This window comes from Ranitomeya variabilis, chromosome 6 (genome assembly GCF_051348905.1).
Source record: "Ranitomeya variabilis isolate aRanVar5 chromosome 6, aRanVar5.hap1, whole genome shotgun sequence".
NCBI lineage: Eukaryota > Metazoa > Chordata > Amphibia > Anura > Dendrobatidae > Ranitomeya > Ranitomeya variabilis.
Window position 1 is genome coordinate 49573034 of NC_135237.1, and position 22836 is coordinate 49595869.

Consider the following 22836-nt stretch of genomic DNA (forward strand, 5'->3'; position numbering starts at 1 on the left):
TTTGACCATTTCTCCTTTTCAGAAATAAAATACAAAATTTATTGCTTGGAAATTCGGAGACGTTGTCAGAAGTTTATAGAATAAAAGAACAATTTACATTTTACTCAAAAATATACCTATAAAGAGCAAAATCAGAGAAACTGAAAATTTTTGTATATATATATATATATATATATATATATATATATATATATACATATATTTTCTTTTTACATGTCACAATCAATATTACAAATTAGAAATCTTACAATTTTCGCACTGGCCACTGGAGCTATTTTACACTGAAACTTCTTTTTGTTTCAGGAAACAACACGTGTACATTAGCCTTGTTGTAAAGTCACTGATCCCATCTTGAAGCATCATATGTGTGTGTGCTGAGATCATTATTAAGGGAGGGGGAGCTGTGATATGACCTATTGTGATAAGTGGATCCTGTGTTATCAGCTCTGTATAGAAGTGTTACATGTCTTTGCAATCCTGCCTCTGATGATAATGAATCCGCTGAAAAGTCTTCCTGATAGGACCAGGAAAGAATGAATCTAAAAATAATTCCTACTGGCCAGTGTAAATATTGCAAGATTTTTAAGCCTGTTTTTATAAATGCAGACAGTGATACGAAAAAAAATCTGGGAAAAAAAATTCTGGGGCTCCTCATTGGAAGACAAATGTAATATGTTGCTATATATATATATATATATATATATATATATATATATATATATATATATATATATATATATATATATATTGAAAATCTTGCATTTCAAAATGCAAATCTTAATAGGGATTTCTGATGACACATTCCATTTAAGCTGGACAGAATGTCAGACATTTAATTCACAAAAAAGTCCTCTTGGCTCATTTATTGAGCTTTTTATGTATTGCGACTTTTTTTTTTTCTCGGTCTGGCCTCACCTAATATCATAACCAGATCCAAATGCCGATGGCTCCAAATTGGTTTTCCATTCCAGAGGTTCTCTGAAGACAAACTCTGCCTCTTCTGGATGCCGGGAGCTGAAAGGCTCCACATACTTTATGATGTCGTTTAGCAGAGCTTCATTCAGAGGTGTGATTTCCAGCCTGCCAGTTCCAGAACCAGCGCTTGTCCACTGAGCCGCTCTCGTCAGCGCCACGCCCATTGGAACTGCTGCTTTTTACGGGGATGTCACCTTTTAAAAGACGTGTAAAGACACACGGTGAGATGGGCTGCCAAGCGTTCTACAGAGATAAAGCAGGGCAATTACTCAGCACTGGAAAATAGGTCTAAAATGACTCTAATGTAGGAGCTACAGATGCTGCACAGAGACGATAAGGTGCCGCCTTCCTCTGTGCCCAAAATGCAATTTTTTAAGCTATTTCCATCTTTTACAACATTGATATAATTTACACAAAAAGAGCAATTTGTAAAAATGTGATATTATTTGCCACGTACTGTACTTGCCAGGTGAAATCAAGTTATCCCCTATCCAAAGCATAGGTGATAACTTATTGATCTGTGGGGGTCCGACCGCTGGCACCCACAGCTATCAGCAGAATTGGGAATTTTTCTACACTTTTTTCTGTTACAGGATGGAGTATTCAATCTCTATGGGGCTGATAAAAAGTGTAAGTGCAGCGCTTGGCAGCCACGTAGGCTATGAATGGAGTAGCGGCCAAGTAGGGGATAAAAGTTCCCTGTTCCCGGTGGTCCTACCATTGACCAATAAGTTATCACCTATCTTATGGATGGGCAATAACTTGTTTTCACCAGACAACTCCTTTATGGAGTATTATACTTCAGAGCTGTATTTCCAATTCTACTGGTATTTAGTGGTAAATAAAATCGACAAGCATATTATGGTGGAAAAGAATGGGAGGAAACCCTCCACCAAAAACCATTAATAAAATAATTTTGAGTAGTTCCACATGTAATCTTATGGACTGTAATAAGGGCCATCTGCAAACAACAGAGAAAAGCAACCGAGGACAGAAACAACAGTCATGAAGCCCATTAGAAATAACCAGTTACAAATCTTTATTAGTATCAAAACAGGAAAAGGGGCAGATGGGGTAAAAAAGAATAAAAATAGATGTCTACAGCATCCAGAATTCGCTAAGGACAAGCATGTCACAAATATACATATCAATGATAGATGTATGTGATCCATAGTAAACAGCACCCCAGAATATGAACAAGTAATAGTCAGTACTAGTATCTTAATAGATTGCGGTAACTGGATCACCGTGGCATGCCCGTCCACCCCGACGCACGTTTCGGTCAAAAGACCTTTCTCAAGGGGCGTCTTTAGTTATTGGTATTTAGTGGAAAAAATCAATGATTGTGTAAACGTATGCTTAAAGTGAGCTCTTAAAATGCAGGGAACGTTTGTCCAGAATCGCATTATCTCACATGGTCCAGTGTAGAGATGTCATAGCCCAGAATGAACACAGCTCTGTGCAGACCGGAGTTGGTTTGGACCTCTTTGGTTCCATTTTTTTTAATGAAAAATGTTATTGTTTTTGCGGGATATACAATCGTTTGGGTCCATTTTTAATTGCTTTGTAATCTATGCAGCTATTTGTGAGTTATTCCCTGAGCCATAAATCATTGTAGCAAGTGATTGCCTCCCGTCAGATCCAAACTGGGTTGCCCTCTGCTGACCCTGATGGATTAAATGCCCGTTGTTGTGTCAGAGCCAGAGCCCACTGAAGGATCCTCTGATACTCTGATGAGTTAAACTAGTCATACACACATGATAGGTGACGGCCGAACACTCATCATCCTTCAGATACCTCTCCGGACTCCACCATACACATGATGAGTCTTCAGTTTGGATGAACTTTCATGCGTTTTCAATGGGGAACATAGGAGAAAGCTACTGAGCGAATCTCCCAGGATAAAAGGGTCAACATTCAAACGGCTCGAACCATTCCTCCCCACCCAACATCATCTTTCATGGAGCGTCGGGAGGCCTCTGTACACATCAGATGGTCAATATGCCAATATCACTGGGTTCAGACGACTTTAATCTAATGTCTATGGGGAACTTTAGTCCAGCTGTGAAGCAGACATAGAGCCGGAAAAAAAAAAATCCCGGTGAGTATAGCTCTGAAGCCTGCAGAATTGTGAATTCAGCTCTGCTCTGTACAGTGCGAAGGTTTGTGTGGGATCCATCAACCTGTGTGGAGGGCTGTGTGGGAGCCAGTACACAGTGTGGTGAGGTTTGGGGCCATTAGACTGCATTCTCCTCTCTAACCCCGCCGAGTATTATTATTTTTTGGGGGGGAGGTAGGGGGGCTCGATGAGAACTTCCGCTACGGGGCACCATGATTTCTATGTACACCCACATGCAACTTGCGACCTGCGCCTGAGAACTTGGAGTTGTGTCACAGCCACTCTGTCGCCCATCAAGACACAACCTACAGATGCCGGGCACCGGTAATACGGTCTTCGCATCACGACAATCAGGCCCCAGCGTAAAACGTGCTGAGTGTGAACCCGGCCCTCCCGGAGGGGCAGGAGGGGGCAGGGTTGTGGCACCAAATCACTAGGGGCGCGAAGGCTGCACCAGGCGTCACTAGTGCCGGAGACCTGAGGAGAAAACCTGCGGCTCGGATTAGGGGAGATTATACTTTATTTTTTGGGACAGGAGGAGGTGCAAAGGCGACAGTGTCCTCATTGGATGGGGAATTAGGGCATTATGTATTTAAAGGGGCACTCAGAGGATATTATTTCCTTAAAGGGGCACTATTATTACGTTGGGGGGACAACACTTTCCATGCCCAGCCCACACTAAGTCGATGACAGCTTCTGTCTCGTTTTTGGGGCCTAAAAGGACAATTATACGGCCGCAGGGTTGTCACAACCTTTACAACTCGATGTAGCGACCAAAGAAATAAATGTAGCCAAAATTCCAACAAAGCAGACGGAAAGCCGCCATGATGCCCTGCCCTGGCACTGCCCCACATGCCCTCTTATATGCCGGTGCTGCAGTGACAGGCCAGCACCGTGTACATACCTGGCTATTACACCGGCGCCGCACACACTGCACCACCGAAAGCAGCGGTTGTTACCAGTAACCATGGAGATGAGATCGCGCCTGCGCGTTGAGTGTGTATCCAGCTGACTAGCGACGGCAGTAAACACAAACACCTGTAGGCGGAGCTGTGGTTACGACAGGTGAATGGAAAACGGACGTCGTGCGCGTTCCTGTGCGTGCTCGTCCACGGCTTGTCTCTGTTACTAACAACTCGTAGAATCATGTCACTGAATGGTGACTGTACAGGACAACTGCGGTCAGTCACCCGGCGCTAGTGACCGTGACAACCAATCAGATTCCAGCTCACATATTCCAAAGGCCTGTTGATAAATCAAAGAAGCAATATGATTGGATGTTTTTTCCTTTTGCTGTAGTTTGGTAGTTTATTTACGGCAGTATCCATTCTCTCATCCATAGCTATCACTAGAAGCCGTCCTGAGAACAGCAGGGGGCACTGTTACACTGGGGGCAATATTAAGGGATCATTTTAGACTTATTGGAATATAAAGCAGACAGAACCCGGCAGTGCAGCTATGATTGCACAGTGTGAGCTGACAACCCTGATATAAATAAATAAATAAATAATATTTATTTTTATATAGTGCTAACATATTCCGCAGCGCTTTACAGGTTGCACACATTATCATCACTGTCCCCGATGGGGCTCACAATCTAGATTCCCATCAGTATGTCTATGGAGGAAACCGGAGAACCCGGAGGAAACCCACGCAAACACGGGGAGAACATACAAACTCCTTGCAGATGTTGTCCAAGGTGGGAATAAAACCCAGGACTCCAGCGCTGCACTGCTAACCACTGAGCCACCGTGCTGCCCTGAACTCTGTCCAAATCTATATGGACTTAACTCTATATATAATGGTTTGAGCTTGGTTACAGCATATACAGTAAGTGTTACCAAGGCCCCAAGCCCAGGTGGGCCGCATACAGGAGGTCCCTTCCCTTGAATAGCCATCATCTGTCTCTATCATTTTACCATTTAAATGTTGCTATCAATCTCGCACTAAACCATTTAAATGAAACGCGCGTCAGTGCCTGCGTTTCCCGGCTCCCATCAGCCCACTGCAAAACTCTAGAGGGGTTACTATGACAGTAGGCTACTGAAGACCCCCGTTACTACCATCTTGGTTACCAGTGAGACATGTAGCTCAAAAGAGCAGACTGTCAGTCATTACATAATAAATACAGCCCAGCATGGACCAAGACAAATGCGGTCTCACACACACGCATATAGCCATGTGTTCAAACAGTGAAAATTGGAGATCGCATACCCTTCAATACTAAGGACACTCCAAATACCATAGCTAAATACCAAAAAGAAAAACTACAAGTACACGTCCAAGATTTTTGTAAAAAATATATCTATACAGATTTTATTACACCATAATCATCATATACATAAACAACACATAACATGATAAATAACACATTGTAACAGTGAGGGAAACTGAGAAACAACACTGAAAAGAACCGGGGGCTACCCCTGAAAGAAGTCCGCGTCTCAAGTAAAGTGCCAATAGTGCGTGTCACAGGGCAGATCAGGGATATTTTAGCAAGGGAAATGTCAATAATAGACTACGTATCATACGTCCCCAAATTTTCAGATCACATCCAGTAAAATGCACTTAGTGCCACAGCTACTTCCTTAAGTCTCACCCGTTCTGCGGACCGCCAGGAGTTACCACCAGAGCCCCAACGCGCGTTTCACGTCGGCTTCGTCAGGCGGCCTGACTAAAGTCGACTGCCCCCTGACGAAGCCAACGCGAAACACGCGTTGGGGCTCCAGTGGTAACTCCTGGCGGTCCGCAGAATGGGTAAGACTTAGGGAAGTAGCTGTGGCACTAAGTGCATTATACTGGATGTGAACTGAAAATTTGGGGATGTATGATACGTAGTCTATTATTGACATTTCCCTTGCTAAAATATCCCTGATCTGCCCTGTGACACGCACTATTGGCACTTTACTTGAGACGCGGACTTCTTTCAGGGGTAGCCCCCGGTTCTTTTCAGTGTTGTTTCTCAGTTTCCCTCACTGTTACAATGTGTTATTTATCATGTTATGTGTTGTTTATGTATATGATGATTATGGTGTATTAAAGTCTGTATAGATATATTTTTTACAAAAATCTTGGAAACTCTCCTTCAGGCCCTGGGATCCATATTCATGTATAAAATAAAGAATAAAAATAAAAAATATTGATATACTCACCCCTCCGACGGCCCCGGCTCTCACCGGTCCAAGCGTCTGCCTCCGTTCCTAAGAATGCAGGGAGTGAAGGACCTGCGATGAAGTCGCGGCTTGTGATTGGTCGCGTGACCGCTCATGTGACCGCTCACGTGACCGCAACGTCATCGAAGGTCCTTCACTCCCTGCATTCTTAGGAACGGAGGCACCGCTAAGAGCCAGGGTCCGCCGGAGGGGTGAGTATATCAATATTTTTTATTTTTATTATTTATTTTTTACATGAATATGGATCCCAGGGCCTGAAGGAGAGTCTCCTCTCCTCCAGACCCTGGGAACCATACGCACCGCACACTTCCGATTCAGATTTCCGATATCGCAAAAATATCGGAACTCGGTATCGGAATTCCGATACAGCAAATATCGGCCGATACCCGATATTTGCAGTATCGGAATGCTCAACACTACTGAGGAGACAAGATCTTCTTTACCATGAGGAATTTTAATTTGTAGAACAGTCTATCTCGGGAGCTGGTAACAGCAGAAACTGTTGATGGTTTAAAAAAAGCTTAGGTGCTAAAAAAAATGATATAAATGAGGTATCGCTGTAATCGTACTGACCCGAAGAATAAAACTGCTTTATCAATTTTACAACACGCGGAACGGTATAAACGCCCCCCCAAAAGAAATTCATGAATTGCTGGTTTTTGTTAGGGGTGTGGCTAGGGTTGGGATTAGGGTTAGGGGTGTGCTTGGGTTAGGGTTGGAGTTAGAATTGGGGAATTTCCACTGTTTAGGCACTTCAGGGGCTCTCCAAACGCGACATGGCGTCCGATCTCAATTCCAGCCAATTCTGCGTTGAAAAAGTAAAACAGTGCTCCTTCCCTTCCGAGCTCTGCCGTGCGCCCAAACAGTGGTTTACCCCAACATATGTGGCATCACCATACTCAGGACATATTGAACAACAACTTTTGCTTTCCAATTTCTCCTTTTACCCTTGGGAAAATACAAAACTGGGGGCTAAAATTCATTTTTGTGGAAATAAAAAGATTATTTTCATGGCTCTGTGTTATAAACTGTAGTGAAACACTTGGGGGTTCAAAGTTCTCATAACACATCTAGATAAGTTCCTTGGGGGGTCTAATTTCCAATATTGGATCACTTATGGGGGGATTCTACTGTTTAGAAACGTCAGGGGCTCTGCAAATGCAATGTGACGCCTGCAGACCATTCCACCTAAGGCTACTTTCACACTAGCGTTGTTGGCTGTACATCGCAATGCGTCGTTTAGGAGAAAAAACGCATCCTGCAAAGTTGTCTGCAGGATGCGTTTTTTCCCCATAGACTAACATTAGCGACGCATTGCGATGTATGGCCACAAGTCGCAACTGTCATGCGACGGTTGCGTCGTGTTTTGGCGGACCGTCGGCACAAAAAAAGTTACATGTAACGTTTTTTTGCGCGTCGTGTTTGCCATTTTCGACTGCGCATGCGCGGCCGAAACTTAGCCCCCTCCTCCCCGGACCTTACAATGGGGCAGCGGAAGCGTCGTAAGACTGCTTCCGCTGCCCACGTCGGGCATTATTTTCACAGCGCGCGTCGGCACGTCGGGCCGACGCATAGCGACGGCCCCGTGCCGACGCTAGTGTGAAAGCAGCCTAAGTCTGCATTCCAAACGGTGCTCCTTCTCTTCCGAGCTCTGCCATGCACCCAAAGGTGGTTCCCCCCACATAAGGGGTATCAGTGTACTAAGGACAAATTGGAAAACAACGGTTCTGCGTTATAAACTGTAGTGTAACACTTGGGGGTTCAAAGTTCTCACAACACATCTAGATAAGTTCCTTGGGGGGTCTAGTTTCCAATATGGGGTCACTTATGGGGGGTTTCTACTGTTTAAAAAGACAAATTAGATGAACAACCAAGGTTCAAAAAACCAAGAAATAGCCAAAAGAAAACCTTGTTTCTACTGTTTAGGTATGTCAGGGACTCTGCAAACGCAATGTTACGCCCGCAGACCATTCCATCTAAGTCTGCATTCTAAACAGAGCTCCTTCCCTTCCAAACTCTGCCATGCACCCAAACGGTGGTTCCCCCCCACATATGAGGTATCAGCATACTCACGATAAATTGGACAACAACTTTTGGGGTCCAATTTCTAGATAAGTTCCTTGGGGGGGGTCTAGTTTCCAATATGGGGTCACTTATGGGGGGTTTACACTGTTTAGGCACATCAGTGGCTCTCCAAACGCGACATGGCGTCCTATCTCAATTCCAGTCAATTTTGCATTGAAAAGTCAAACGGCACTCCTTCCTTTCCGAGCTCTGCTATGCGTCCAAACAGAGGTTTACCCCCACATATGGGGTATCGGCGTACTCAGGACAAATTGCACAACAACTTTTGTGGTCCAATTTCTCCTGTTACCCTTGGGAAAATAAAAAATTAGGGGTGAAAATATCATTTTTGTGAAAAAATATGATTTTTTATTTTTATGGCTCTACATTATAAACTTCTGTGAAGCACTTCTTTGGGTCAAAGTGCTCACCACACATCTGGATAAATTCCTTAGGGGCTCTCATTTCCAAAATGGTGTCACTTGTGGGGGATTTACACTGTTTAGGCACATCAGGGGCTCTCCAAACGTGACATGGCATCCTATCTCAATTCCAGCCAGTTTTGCATTGAAAAGTCAAACGACGCTCCTTCCCTTCCGAGCTCTGCCATGCGCCCAAACAGTGGTTTACCCCCACATATGGGGTATCTACGTACTGAGGACAAATTGTACAACAACTTTTGGGGTCCAATTTCTCCTGTTACCCTTGGTAAAATAAAACAAATTGGATCTGAACTAATTTTTTTTGTGAAAAAAAGTTAGATGTTCATTTTTTTTAAAACATTCCTGTGAAGCACCTGAAGGGTTAATAAACTTCTGTAATGTGGTTTTGAGCACCTTGAGGGGTGCAGTTTTTAGAATGGTGTCACACTTGGGTATTTTCTATCATATAGACCACTCAAAGTGACTTCAAATGTGATGTGATCCCTAAAAAAAAAATGGTGTTGTAAAAACGAGAAATTGATGGTCAGCTTTTAAACCTTATAACTTCCTACCCAAAAAAATTTTGGTTCCAAAATTGTGCTGATGTAAAGTAGACATGTGGGAAATGTTATTTATTAAGTATTTTGTGTGATATATCTCTGTAATTTATGGGCATGAAAATTCAAAGTTGGAAAATTGTGAAACTTTCAAAATTTTCACCAAATTTCTGCTTTTTCACAAATAAACGCAAGTAATATTGTGGAAATTTTACAACTAACATGAAGTACAATATGTTACGAGATATCAATTTCAGAATCACCGGGATCCGTTGCAGCATTCCAGAGTTATAACCTCATAAAGGGACAGTGGTCAAAATTGTAAAAATTGGCCCAGTCATTAACATGCAAACCACCCTTGGGGGTAAAGGGGTTAACTAAAACGCTTAACCTCTCTTTCTGGGATGCCATTACTCTCATCTTACCCAGAGCTTTCTTTGAGTTTCTAACTTTGACCGACGGTATTTTACATGGATTTTCCACAATATACCGTATGTTGTTGTTGTTTTTTTTTTATATATTCCACAATCGCTTTGGTGTTTATAGCTTTCACTGCTGGTTTCATTTTAAAGCCCTCCATAATTTCATTATTGCCGTCTTTCATGTCCTGCGTGACATATCACCCTTCTCTGTTCAGATGCCAGAGTTTCATCAGTTGCAGAACTGTAATGACTGCTATCATGGTAAGCTGAAAAAGAGGGAAAAACACAAAGTACATAATTGAAACTGAAGAAAACGTACAGCTGTGGTTTACAAACTACGCTCAGAACAGACTTTATTAAGTTTCTGACTTGTAATCAGGAGCTGGTGGTCAAAATAAAATGTCTGGTTCTACTTCATATCATAGACGGAGAAACAATAGATAGGAAAAGTGAAATGAATATAAATATATACAATCAACTCGAATTTTTGGCACCTTCCTCGATATGCGCTTACATCTAGATATTTAATAATCTGCATATTAACTGAGATATTTCGGGTACAAACGTAGGGAGAGGAATAGCCTTCACTTTTATTTTTTTCGTTGACGATACCATGTAAGGGCTTGTTTGTTTGTTTTTTTCGTAACACAATATAAAGTTTTTAATGACGCCATCACTTCACTATGTAATGGCTGAAAAACAGGAAAAAACTTAAAGAACCAAAAAAACAAATGCAATTCAGCCATTGTTTTTATTGTTTCATTTTATTGGTACTCGAGTCAAGTCAGTACCATTACAGTGATACCAAACAAGTGTATTTCTTTTTATATATATTTTAGTAGTGGAAAAAAAAAGTCATAACTTTGTAAAAAAAAAGACAAAAACAAAACATTTTTAGTCTGTACTGCCTTTTTCTGAGACCTGTCACTTTTCGACTTTTCCGACGATGGACTTGTATGAGGACCAGGGGTGGATTAAGGGTAGCCAGGGCCCCGGGCTGTTCAGACACTGTGGGGCCCCCCCGGTCATGTGACGGGGGTCATGTGACGGGGGTCATGTGATACCTGAACCAGATTATTCCAGAAAAATGGTCGGACCCTACTCTACTGTAACCTACTAAATATTTGTTAAAATATGCAATACAATTTAGGTATATTTTGACCAATATCACATACAAGGAACATATACCACCGCACCATGACCAGACCACAAATTACAACCACAGTGATCGAATAATAGCACATACAAGGAACAAATACCACTGCACCATGTCAAGACCACATATTACCACCACTTGGTGACCAAATAGCACATACAAGGGACAAATACCACAACACCATTTCCAGACCACATATTACCACCACATAGTGACTGAATACTACAATACTGATCAATAATAAAAAACAAACACAATACTATCACCATCAGTGCCAGTATTCACAGGAGATCTGTACTTAGTGTGCAGTGTCTGTGTAGAGGTAATACAGCGATCACTGGTGACATTGTACACAGGACCTCTGTATATAGTGTATAGGTAATATAGTGATCACTGGTGACATTATATACAGGAGCTCTGTATATAGTATACAGTGTATAGTGTCAGTGTATAGGTAACACTGACTCACCAGTGACCTCTCTAGGTGAAGTCCTTCATCTTTCATCCCGCACAGACCGCCATCACTTCTTCCAGCCAGGAGTTGTCTCTGCAGGAAATAACACAGTTATCTTGAGCTCCGCTTACAGAACACATTACTTAATTTTTCCCAACTTCTACATTACACCACATGAAGAAAAATAGGCAACATAGTGTCACTCTACACAGTAACAGGACCGCCCCCCCATTTAAAACAATGTCCTGAAAAAATAAAATAAATACATCACTGCAGTAATAATATCCCTTAATTAGCCCCTATGTCCAGCATTGCCCCCAGACAGTGTGTCCAGCAATCTGCCCCAGTGTGTCCAGCATATTGCCCCAGAGTGTCCAGCATATTGCCCCCAGACAGTGTGTCCAGCATATTACCCCCAGTGTGTCCAGCATATTACCCCCAGTATCTCCAGCATTGCCCCAGTGTCTCCAGCATTGCCCCAGTGTCTCCAGCAATCATCTGCCCCAGTGTGTCCTCCAGCATTGCCCCAGTGTCTCCAGCATTGCCCCAGTGTCTCCAGCATTGCCCCAGTGTCTCCAACATTGCCCCAGTGTCTCCAGCATTGCCCCAGTGTCTCCAGCATTGCCCCAGTGTCTCCAGCAATCATCTGCCCCAGTGTCCTCCAGTATTGCCCCAAGAGTCTCCAGCAATCTGCCCCAATGTCTCCAGCAATCTGCCCCAGTGTCTCCAGCATTGCCCCCAGTGTCTCCAGCAATCTGCCCCAGTGTCTCCAGCATTGCCCCAGTGTCTCCAGCATTGCCCCAGTGTCTCCAGCAATCATCTGCCCCAGTGTCCTCCAGCATTGCCCCCAGTGTCTCCAGCAATCTGCCCCAGTGTCTCCAGCAATCTGCCCCAGTGTCTCCAGCATTGCCCCCAGTGTCCAGCATTGCCCCAGTGTCTCCAGCATTGCCCCAGTGTCTTCAGCAATCATCTGCCCCAGTGTGTCCTCCAGCATTGCCCCCAGTGTCTCCAGCATTGCCCCCAGTGTCTCCAGCATTGCCCCCAGTGTCTCCAGCAATCTTCCCCAGTGTCTCCAGCATATTGCCCCGGGCCCCCCGGATTGCCGATCGCAAAAAAAAAACAAACAAAAAAAAAGTTCTCCTCACCTGACCTGGGCGCTCCAGCGGCGAGCTCCCTCCAGCAGCGCACACTCGCCGGCGACTGACAATGACGTCAGACGCCGGCGACGTGTGAGCTGCGCCTGCGGCCGACTTCAGCTGCCAGCCTCCAATTGGCTGGCGGCTGCTGTTAACTATTGACGTGCGGGCGCGCTCCCGCACATCAATAGGAAACCGCCGCAGCGCCAGTATGGGCCCGGTGAGCAGATGAAACGGGGCCCGATGCGGGCCCCCTCTCTCTGCCCACCGGCCCATAAATGATACGCCAGTCAAGGCACGGGCAGTAATGCCCTGATGGCTGCGGGCAATCTGTGCGGTAGCCCAGGGCCCCCCCACACCACTGGGCCCTGGGCTACCGCCCAGATTGACCCTCTTATAATCCACCCCTGGCAGTAGCCCAGGGCCCCCCCACACCACTGGGCCCTGGGCTACCGCCCTGATTGACCCTCTTATAATCCGCCCCTGATGAGGACTTATTTGTGTGTCTAGCTAAATGTTTTTATTGGTACTATTTGGGGGTACATATGTCCTTTTGCTCAATTTTTATTCCATTCTGGGGAGTATGGTGACCAAAAAAAGTAGCAACAATTCTTGAGTTATGTTTTTTGTTTTTCCCTTTCACGGCTTTTACTAGTTCATTTTTGAATTGAGGAAAAGGTGGGTGATTTCCACTTTTCTCTTTTAGGCTTTTTATTTTTTCTAAGATATTGGAAAAAAATCCTACTTTTTACTTTATATTTATAGTTTCTTTACATGACTTAGACCTGCGTTGGTTTAATCACAATACTCTAATTTTTAATTTTATTTTAAGATTTTTTTAAAACTTTTTTTTACTTATTTCTGTATTTTTGGGGGACTTGAAACTGCGATTGTCTAAACACCTATACTATACACAGCAATAGTAAGCTGTGACACAGGAATTTTTAGCAGATTGAGCCTACAATGTCGACTCATTGGCCGCCTTGCAACACGTTCCCTGGTAGTGCGTTGTAAATATAGCTGTCAGACGTTGAGCGGGGAATTTTAACAGGTTAAGAGCCTCAGCTCCACTCACTGCATTTAGAGGCAGATTCTGGCGTTGTGCCACAGCCATCATGAGCAATGGTCGGAAGTTGAGCCTGCTCTATACACTAGCTCCCAACAAAAAAATATTTGTGTCCATTTTTTTTTCCATATTTTGCATATCGGTAACATCTATATCAATCGTGTGATTTTCATAATTCCATGACTATTCCTTCTTGGTGATGCAATTTCAATAATGAGAAGTGTAGTTCCAGTCACTACCAGTAGGCAGAGATTTTCCTTAAATGGAATGGAATGGGAAAAAAGTTTTTTTTAACTTGCGTAAATCCAGAAATCTCCCTTAAGTAACAGTAGCTTCTTGCACTCCAGCGTATGAGCACGATCTTGTCAAACAGCATTACATAAATAGGAGTTATTGCTTGTTTATGCAGGAGATGACCAAATATTTCTTAATTAAAATTTCAAGTCGTTTAATGTAAGAAATTATTATTTTTTCTGCTGCTCATTGGTCTCTGATTCATGGCCCTCCTCAATGTTATGTTTATCTGACCCGCACTATTTCAGAAGCTCACCACAAGTTTGAGAGGTCGGACGCTCGCCAGACATTTTACAAAACACAGACCTCTTTTCTTAGGAATTATTGGTATAGATACTCACTTAGTTTGTTGTTGTGCAAATGCCTGGCCTAAGACAACTTTTGGCTGCACTGACTTTCTTGATCTTTCTCTCCACAGCTGTAAAAGGCATTACATTTCCTAATGTTAAGATCGTCTTGTTAATTGAACCTAAGGAAAGCAAACACAAATTCTGGATGTTCTTTCAGGTTTTTTGAAATTGGAAATTGATTGAACTTTGAGCGTTTTTTTCTTTTAAAGAGCGTATATCAGCATAAAATTATTGTTCCAACCAAGCACAGGCACTCGTTGCACCCTTAGTTTGTCCAATGCCATTCAGAGCACCTTACCGCATCCAGGTGCTTCCCCCAAAATTAGAACATCATCAAAAAGTTAATTTATTTCAGTTCTTCAATGCAAAAAGTGAAGCTCATATATTATATAGAGTCATTACAAACAGAGAGATCTATTTCAAGTGTTTATTTCTGTTAATGTTGATGATTACGACTTACAGACAATGAAAACACAAAAGTCATTCTCAGAAAAAAAAAATACAAATGCTTCCTGAATGTTTATAAAGGTCCCTTAGTCTGTTTCAGTAGCTCCACAATCATGGGGAAGACTGCTGACTTGACAGATGTCCAGAAGGCAGTCATTGACACACTCCACAAGGAGGGTAAGCCACAAAAGGTCATTGCTAAAGAAGCTGGCTGTTCAGAGTGCTGTATCCAAGCATATTAATGGAAAGTTGAGTGGAAGGAAAAAGTGTGGTAGTCACTGGGGTAATTTAACCCCAGAAAAGTGGCGTAAATACTTTGAAAAGTTGCAAAAATGTTGTGACTTTTGACGTTTTTGAGCCAGCTTTGCCAAAATGAGAAGTGCCTGGGTGGGAAGGGTCGCGGCCATTCTCTTCCAATTCATCAAAAATGAAGGAATTTTGTATGGGAGAAATGCTACTACAGTGCTTGAATAAACTAGCATCACCGGCGCAGAGTTGTTAAATGTTAAAGATGAAAAATATATATGTGTTTTTCCTTAAATCCAAAGGAAATGTGTCATCTTTAATTTTATCCCTTGTGAGACAGTGACCGGTGTCAAATGCGAAGGTCGCTATGTGTCCCCCCCCCCCCCCCGGATGCAGCTACAGGTGTAGCTGTGATTGCAATCCAGAATAAAAGTAAGTGTTGTAAACAAGTCTAACCAACAGCACCAGAGTGTTAGGATGCACGCTCCAAAGTTCAAGGATCCAAACTGAACAGTACTCACAATTGTAGAAAAAGAAGCAGCATCCGTTCCAGGTGAAAAAAGTGGTATCAAAAAGAAGTCTTTATTCTGCCATAGATATATACAACGTTTCGGCCATATTGGCCTTTATCAAGTATAACATATACAACACCTGACCGCCTTAAATAGTGTGGAGCCACAACCAGCACCAATCACAAATAGAGGGCAGCCTTAATACAATTACATAAATAAATACAAAAAAATACATGTGTGACACCAATCTACACCACATTATAAGCAATACATTGTGAAACTCGCATAAAATATACAAAATTCACTGCATTCAATAGGGACGGGTCCGCTGTGCGCACCGCAGACCAATCACAGCGTTGTTGCTTTGGTTGTCATAGTAACCACCCACCGATCGCTCTAATCACATCTCTAGGGTGTGTAACCTCCGATCGCAGTTGTTCTTTTGCTGAATACGCCACCTGTAAGTAACACAAGACCTTCACAACATAAAAACCATTATAGTCACCTCAGGATCCGCCGATCAGTGCCGCCAGAGACAGCGTGAGGGCACATCACGTGCACGCGGTCACATGACCGCAGCACCGACAGGCCCCACAGCGCATGCGCCGGCCGCATCAGATCAGGCTGCACTCCCAGCGGTTAGGAGCTCACACGCGATCACGTCAGAGGGAGGGAGGGGCAGGGAAACCCCGTCCTACTCCACACCCCTGAGTGACGTAGTGCAACCCCTCGCTGCACGGGAGGTGTAGACCCAGCCAACTCCATGGCAATCAAGATAGTTGGCGACTTGCCATATGGACAAAGGGGAAGGAAAAAAGAATAATAAAACAACAGGGGAAAGGAGGCATTATGTGAGTAGACCGGACAACAATATAGCCCCTCAGAAAAAAGGGAGAAATTTTGTATTAAAAGTCCCAAAAAGGGCACAGTGAACACAATAATAACAACACACATATTAAAAACAAATATACAGATTTAAGACACCACCTAGAAAAGAAGGGGATTTAGGAAATACATATCTGCAAGTTATATTCAATGTTCAGCCCTTTTGGTTGTAAAGTCTCCAAGGTGGAGATCCACCTCAGTTCTTTCTGTTTTAGCAACTTCATCCTATTCCCACCCCTTCTCAAAGCAGGAACCCCATCGATCACTCTGAATCTGAGTTGATTAACAGAGTGTCGGCATTCATTAAAGTGTTTAGGAACTGGTAACTCAAGTAGCTTAGTTCTTATGGTGCTTTTGTGCTTACTTATACGCGCTCGAATCTCCATAGTAGTCTCCCCTACATATATCAGTCCACAGGGACACACTATTGTATAGATTACATAACTAGAAGAGCACGTATATCGATCTCTGATCAAAAATTTTTTCCCGGTTAGAGGGTGGAAAAAACTGTCGCCCTTCAACATGTTACCACAGCAAGCACAGTTGAGACAAGGAAAATTGCCCATCCTGGGTGGACATAAAGTCCTTTGGAGGGCAACCTTCCTAGTCCCAACGTCAGACCTTACCAGCTTGTCCTTTAAGTTACGTCCCCGCCTATAGGAAAGAATTGGTCGTGAATGAAATTCCTCGATCTGTGGTAACCCTCTATTCAAAAGGCCCCAATGTTTATTGAGAATATTGGAAATCCCCCCACTCGCTGGACAATAGGTAGACACAAAGGGGATCCGTTTCTGCATTTCCCTATTTTTTTGTGTTTGTAATTCCCCAACCGTCAATTCGGTCACCCTATTTCTATGAGACATCACTTTCTTTTTGGGGTAACCCCTACGTATAAATTTATCACACATCTCGTCCAACCTAACATCGCATATGTCATCATCAGAGACAATGCGACGAACCCGCAGCAATTGGCTCCAAGGGAGCGAGTCCATCATCCTCCTTGGGTGATGACTACCATACTCAAGAAGGCTATTTCTGTCTGTTGCCTTCACAAAAAGGTCCGTACAAAGCTTCTCATCTTGTTTATATACCATAGTATCTAAGAACTGAACTCTATCCATTGAATGTGTGATAGTAAATTTTAATTGTGGATGCACATTGTTCAGTTCAGATAGGAAATCAAAAAGGTCATTCTGTGTCCCCTCCCATATGCAGAAAATGTCGTCGATGTAGCGCCACCAGGATCGGACGTGGCGCCAGTAGGTGGAATTGTACACAAATTGGTCCTCCAGTACCGCCATGTAGATGTTGGCATAAGTGGGGGCCACGTTGAACCCCATGGCGGTACCCCTCAGCTGGAGGTAGAAATCATCCCCAAAGAGGAAATAATTCCTCCTGAGGATGAACTCCAGCAGGGAGAGGACCAACTGTGTACAAGCTGGGGCCACGTCCGAGCCCGATAGCACCACATCGACAGCACTGAGTCCCCTCTCATGTTCAATTGACGTGTATAGGGAAACTACATCAAAGGATACCAAGATGGTAGAGGCACCCACCCTGATATCCTTCAGTTTCTCCAAGAAATCATTAGTATCCCTAATATAGGACCGAGCAGAGGTAGCATAACAACGTAGAATTCTATCAAGAAAAATTGCCACCTTATGACACATAGAACCCCTCCCTGACACGATTGGACGTCCAGGGGGATTTGCTAGGTCCTTGTGTATCTTCGGCAATGTGTACAGGACCGGGATAGTGGGTGAGTCTACCAGGAGAAATTCAGACAGCTTCTGATCGATGAGTCCATTGTGTAAGGAATCCTCGATCAGGAGCTGTAAATCTGTCTGAAAGCGAGTTGTAGGGTTATATGTCAATTTTAGATAAACATCAGTATCTGCTAATTGTCCCAGAATTTCGGCTTCATATTTCATGGTATCCATAACCACAACCGCACCGCCTTTATCGGCCGGCTTAATTGTAATTTTGGTATTACCTGCCAAATTTTCAAGTGACCGTCTTTCAACATTAGACAAATTATTAAAGCCCCTATTGTGAAACCTCGCCTTCAATAGTTTCATGTCCTTCTCTACCAGCTCAATGTAGGACTCGATAAAATGGTTTCTACCAGGAGGCTGGAAAGAACTTCTGTTAAACAACCCTGTGTCTTTCAGAGTAAATCCATTCACCACCCCCGAGTCTAGATTTTCACCCAATTGACTCTCAGAAAAATATGCAGCAAGTCGTAAACGTCTGAAGAAGGCATATAAATCACATTCTATCCGAAACCAGTCAGGGGAGTTCCTAGGGCAGAATGTAAGTCCTTTAGATAACACACTGTAATCACTTTCTGACAACTCCATTGATGATATATTTACCACTAGATCTTTGGAATTCAATTCGCTTTCCGCCTCTCGTCCATATTCCGGGTCCTCATAGGTGATTTGAAGGCTTTCCTCCGCTCCCGACCTGTACCTCCACCTTTTGTGTTTTCTGCCACCTCTCCGGATGCGTCTTTGGTTGCCAGAGTATTCGATTTCTTGTTTCCTAAAAAACTAGAAGAAGAAGAAGCAGCTCCAAGATTGGAGTCATCAGTGGAATCAGAGTCTGCAGTGGTAAAACCAAATCTCTGAGTGTCCTTATCAAACGACCTTTTCTTTCTCCTTGTTTGTTGAAATCTAGACCTCCTATTGAAGGAGGACTGCACACCAGCATGCCAAGAGAACACTCGACCAGAACTATAGTCTTCCATATCACGAAACCATTTAGATCTTTTGGTCTTTTCAATGTCATTACGGAATTTCAGTAAATTTTCATCCAATTGCTTCTTAAAGAAATCAAGCTCCTGTGTTGTCATCAAGCTAATCAGCTGTTGATTAAAAACAAATATACAGATTTAAGACACCACCTAGAAAAGAAGGGGATTTAGGAAATACATATCTGCAAGTTATATTCAATGTTCAGCCCTTTTGGTTGTAAAGTCTCCAAGGTGGAGATCCACCTCAGTTCTTTCTGTTTTAAGTTTTTTGTTCAGTTGCATGTGACTACACTGACGGAGTATTACAAAGCACGTAGGATACCTCGGGGCTTACGCCCACATCTACGTCCAACCCTATTGGCTGATAATATACAGTTTTGCAATAGATTTGAGTCCATCACTAATAAATTTGCATATGATCTGATGCTTTTGAACATTGAATTTTTACGTATTGAAATGGACCATATCAACACTGTTGTGAGGGATTTGGAACAACAGCTGATTAGCTTGATGACAACACAGGAGCTTGATTTCTTTAAGAAGCAATTGGATGAAAATTTACTGAAATTCCGTAATGACATTGAAAAGACCAAAAGATCTAAATGGTTTCGTGATATGGAAGACTATAGGTCTGGTCGAGTGTTCTCTTGGCATGCTGGTGTGCAGTCCTCCTTCAATAGGAGGTCTAGATTTCAACAAACAAGGAGAAAGAAAAGGTCGTTTGATAAGGACACTCAGAGATTTGGTTTTACCACTGCAGACTCTGATTCCACTGATGACTCCAATCTTGGAGCTGCTTCTTCTTCTTCTAGTGTTTTAGGAAACAAGAAATCGAATACTCTGGCAACCAAAGACGCATCCGGAGAGGTGGCAGAAAACACAAAAGGTGGTGGTACAGGTCGGGAGCGGAGGAAAGCCTTCAAATCACCTATGAGGACCCGGAATATGGACGAGAGGCGGAAAGCGAATTGAATTCCAAAGATCTAGTGGTAAATATATCATCAATGGAGTTGTCAGAAAGTGATTACAGTGTGTTATCTAAAGGACTTACATTCTGCCCTAGGAACTCCCCTGACTGGTTTCGGATAGAATGTGATTTATATGCCTTCTTCAGACGTTTACGACTTGCTGCATATTTTTCTGAGAGTCAATTGGGTGAAAATCTAGACTCGGGGGTGGTGAATGGATTTACTCTGAAAGACACAGGGTTGTTTAACAGAAGTTCTTTCCAGCCTCCTGGTAGAAACCATTTTATCGAGTCCTACATTGAGCTGGTAGAGAAGGACATGAAACTATTGAAGGCGAGGTTTCACAATAGGGGCTTTAATAATTTGTCTAATGTTGAAAGACGGTCACTTGAAAATTTGGCAGGTAATACCAAAATTACAATTAAGCCGGCAGATAAAGGCGGTGCGGTTGTGGTTATGGATACCATGAAATATGAAGCCGAAATTCTGGGACAATTAGCAGATACTGATGTTTATCTAAAATTGACATATAACCCTACAACTCGCTTTCAGACAGATTTACAGCTCCTGATCGAGGATTCCTTACACAATGGACTCATCGATCAGAAGCTGTCTGAATTTCTCCTGGTAGACTCACCCACTATCCCGGTCCTGTACACATTGCCGAAGATACACAAGGACCTAGCAAATCCCCCTGGATGTCCAATCGTGTCAGGGAGGGGTTCTATGTGTCATAAGGTGGCAATTTTTCTTGATAGAATTCTACGTTGTTATGCTACCTCTGCTCGGTCCTATATTAGGGATACTAATGATTTCTTGGAGAAACTGAAGGATATCAGGGTGGGTGCCTCTACCATCTTGGTATCCTTTGATGTAGTTTCCCTATACACGTCAATTGAACATGAGAGGGGACTCAGTGCTGTCGATGTGGTGCTATCGGGCTCGGACGTGGCCCCAGCTTGTACACAGTTGGTCCTCTCCCTGCTGGAGTTCATCCTCAGGAGGAATTATTTCCTCTTTGGGGATGATTTCTACCTCCAGCTGAGGGGTACCGCCATGGGGTCCAACGTGGCCCCCACTTATGCCAACATCTACATGGCGGTACTGGAGGACCAATTTGTGTACAATTCCACCTACTGGCGCCACGTCCGATCCTGGTGGCGCTACATCGACGACATTTTCTGCATATGGGAGGGGACACAGAATGACCTTTTTGATTTCCTATCTGAACTGAACAATGTGCATCCACAATTAAAATTTACTATCACACATTCAATGGATAGAGTTCAGTTCTTAGATACTATGGTATATAAACAAGATGAGAAGCTTTGTACGGACCTTTTTGTGAAGGCAACAGACAGAAATAGCCTTCTTGAGTATGGTAGTCATCACCCAAGGAGGATGATGGACTCGCTCCCTTGGAGCCAATTGCTACGGGTTCGTCGCATTGTCTCTGATGATGACATATGCGATGTTAGGTTGGACGAGATGTGTGATAAATTTATACGTAGGGGTTACCCCAAAAAGAAAGTGATGTCTCATAGAAATAGGGTGACCGAATTGACGGTTGGGGAATTACAAACACAAAAAAATAGGGAAATGCAGAAACGGATCCCCTTTGTGTCTACCTATTGTCCAGCGAGTGGGGGGATTTCCAATATTCTCAATAAACATTGGGGCCTTTTGAATAGAGGGTTACCACAGATCGAGGAATTTCATTCACGACCAATTCTTTCCTATAGGCGGGGACGTAACTTAAAGGACAAGCTGGTAAGGTCTGACGTTGGGACTAGGAAGGTTGCCCTCCAAAGGACTTTATGTCCACCCAGGATGGGCAATTTTCCTTGTCTCAACTGTGCTTGCTGTGGTAACTGTTGTGAATTTGGATTCTGGGCTCCCCCGGTGGCTACTGGTGGAATTGAACTGGTGTCTTCATCTTCTCTGTTCACCTGTTCCCATCAAGATGTGGGAGTCGCTATATAACCTTGCTGCTCTGTTAGTTGCTTGCCGGTCAACAATGTTATCAGAAGCCTCTCTGTGCTTGTTCCTGCTCCTAGACAACTACTAGATAAGTTGGACTCTTGTCCATGTTTGTTTTTGCATTTTTGTTCCAGTTCACAGCTGTAGTTTCGTTACTGTGTCTGGAAAGCTCTTGTGAACAGGAATTGCCACTCTGGTGTTATGAGTTAATGCCAGAGTTTTAAAGTAATTTCTGGATGGTGTTTTTGATAGGGTTTTCAGCTGACCATGAAAGTGTCCTTTCTGTCTTCTGCTATGTAGTAAGTGGACCTCAAATTTGCTAAACCTATTTTCATACTACGTTTGTTATTTCATCTCAACTCACCGCCAATACATGTAGGGGGCCTCTGTCTCCTTTCGGGGTATTTCTCTAGAGGTGAGCTAGGACTAATATTTTCCTCTGCTAGCTTTATTTAGTCCTCCGGCTGGTGCTGGGCATCTAGAATCAACGTAGGCATGCTACCCGGCCACTGCTAGTTGTGCGTTAGGTTTAGTTCATGGTCAGCTCAGTTCCCATCTTCCAAGAGCTAGTTCCTATATATGCTTATGCTATGTTCTCTTGCCATTGAGATCATGATAGTTTGACCGGCCATCAAAGTGTTAATTGTTTGGGCTGAAGCAGAAGAAAAAGAAGTGTTGAAGGGAAATTTTTTTTTTTTTTTCCCCTCAGAGTTTTGCTGCCTAGCCCTTAATTGCTGTCTAGCTGCTTCTTACCTCCTCTTAACCCTTGAATGGCTCTGTGTCCACCTGTTTGTAATGGATCTTCAGAGTGTAACTGCAGGTTTGAATAATCTCGCCACGAAGGTACAAAATTTG

The 22836-nt window shown here is 43.3% G+C and overlaps 1 protein-coding gene across 3 annotated transcripts in view; it reads right to left on the reverse strand.

Moving 5' to 3' along the window:
- Positions 1-4129, reverse strand: part of ODAD2 (outer dynein arm docking complex subunit 2) — a 188608-nt gene extending 184479 nt beyond the window's left edge. For 2 of the 3 annotated variants that reach the window (XR_013216796.1, XM_077268455.1), the window contains exons 1-2: positions 3999-4129; positions 916-1169 (exon numbers count right to left, since the gene is read on the reverse strand). Coding sequence is in view for 2 of the 3 variants with exons in the window: in XM_077268455.1 (XP_077124570.1) it covers positions 916-1139 (224 nt within the window). In the remaining variant the exon portion in view is untranslated. Of the gene's footprint in view, positions 1-915; positions 1219-3998 lie in introns of all 3 variants that reach the window. The other variant, XM_077268456.1, reaches the window with a different exon arrangement.
- Between the last annotated feature and the right edge of the window lie 18707 nt (positions 4130-22836).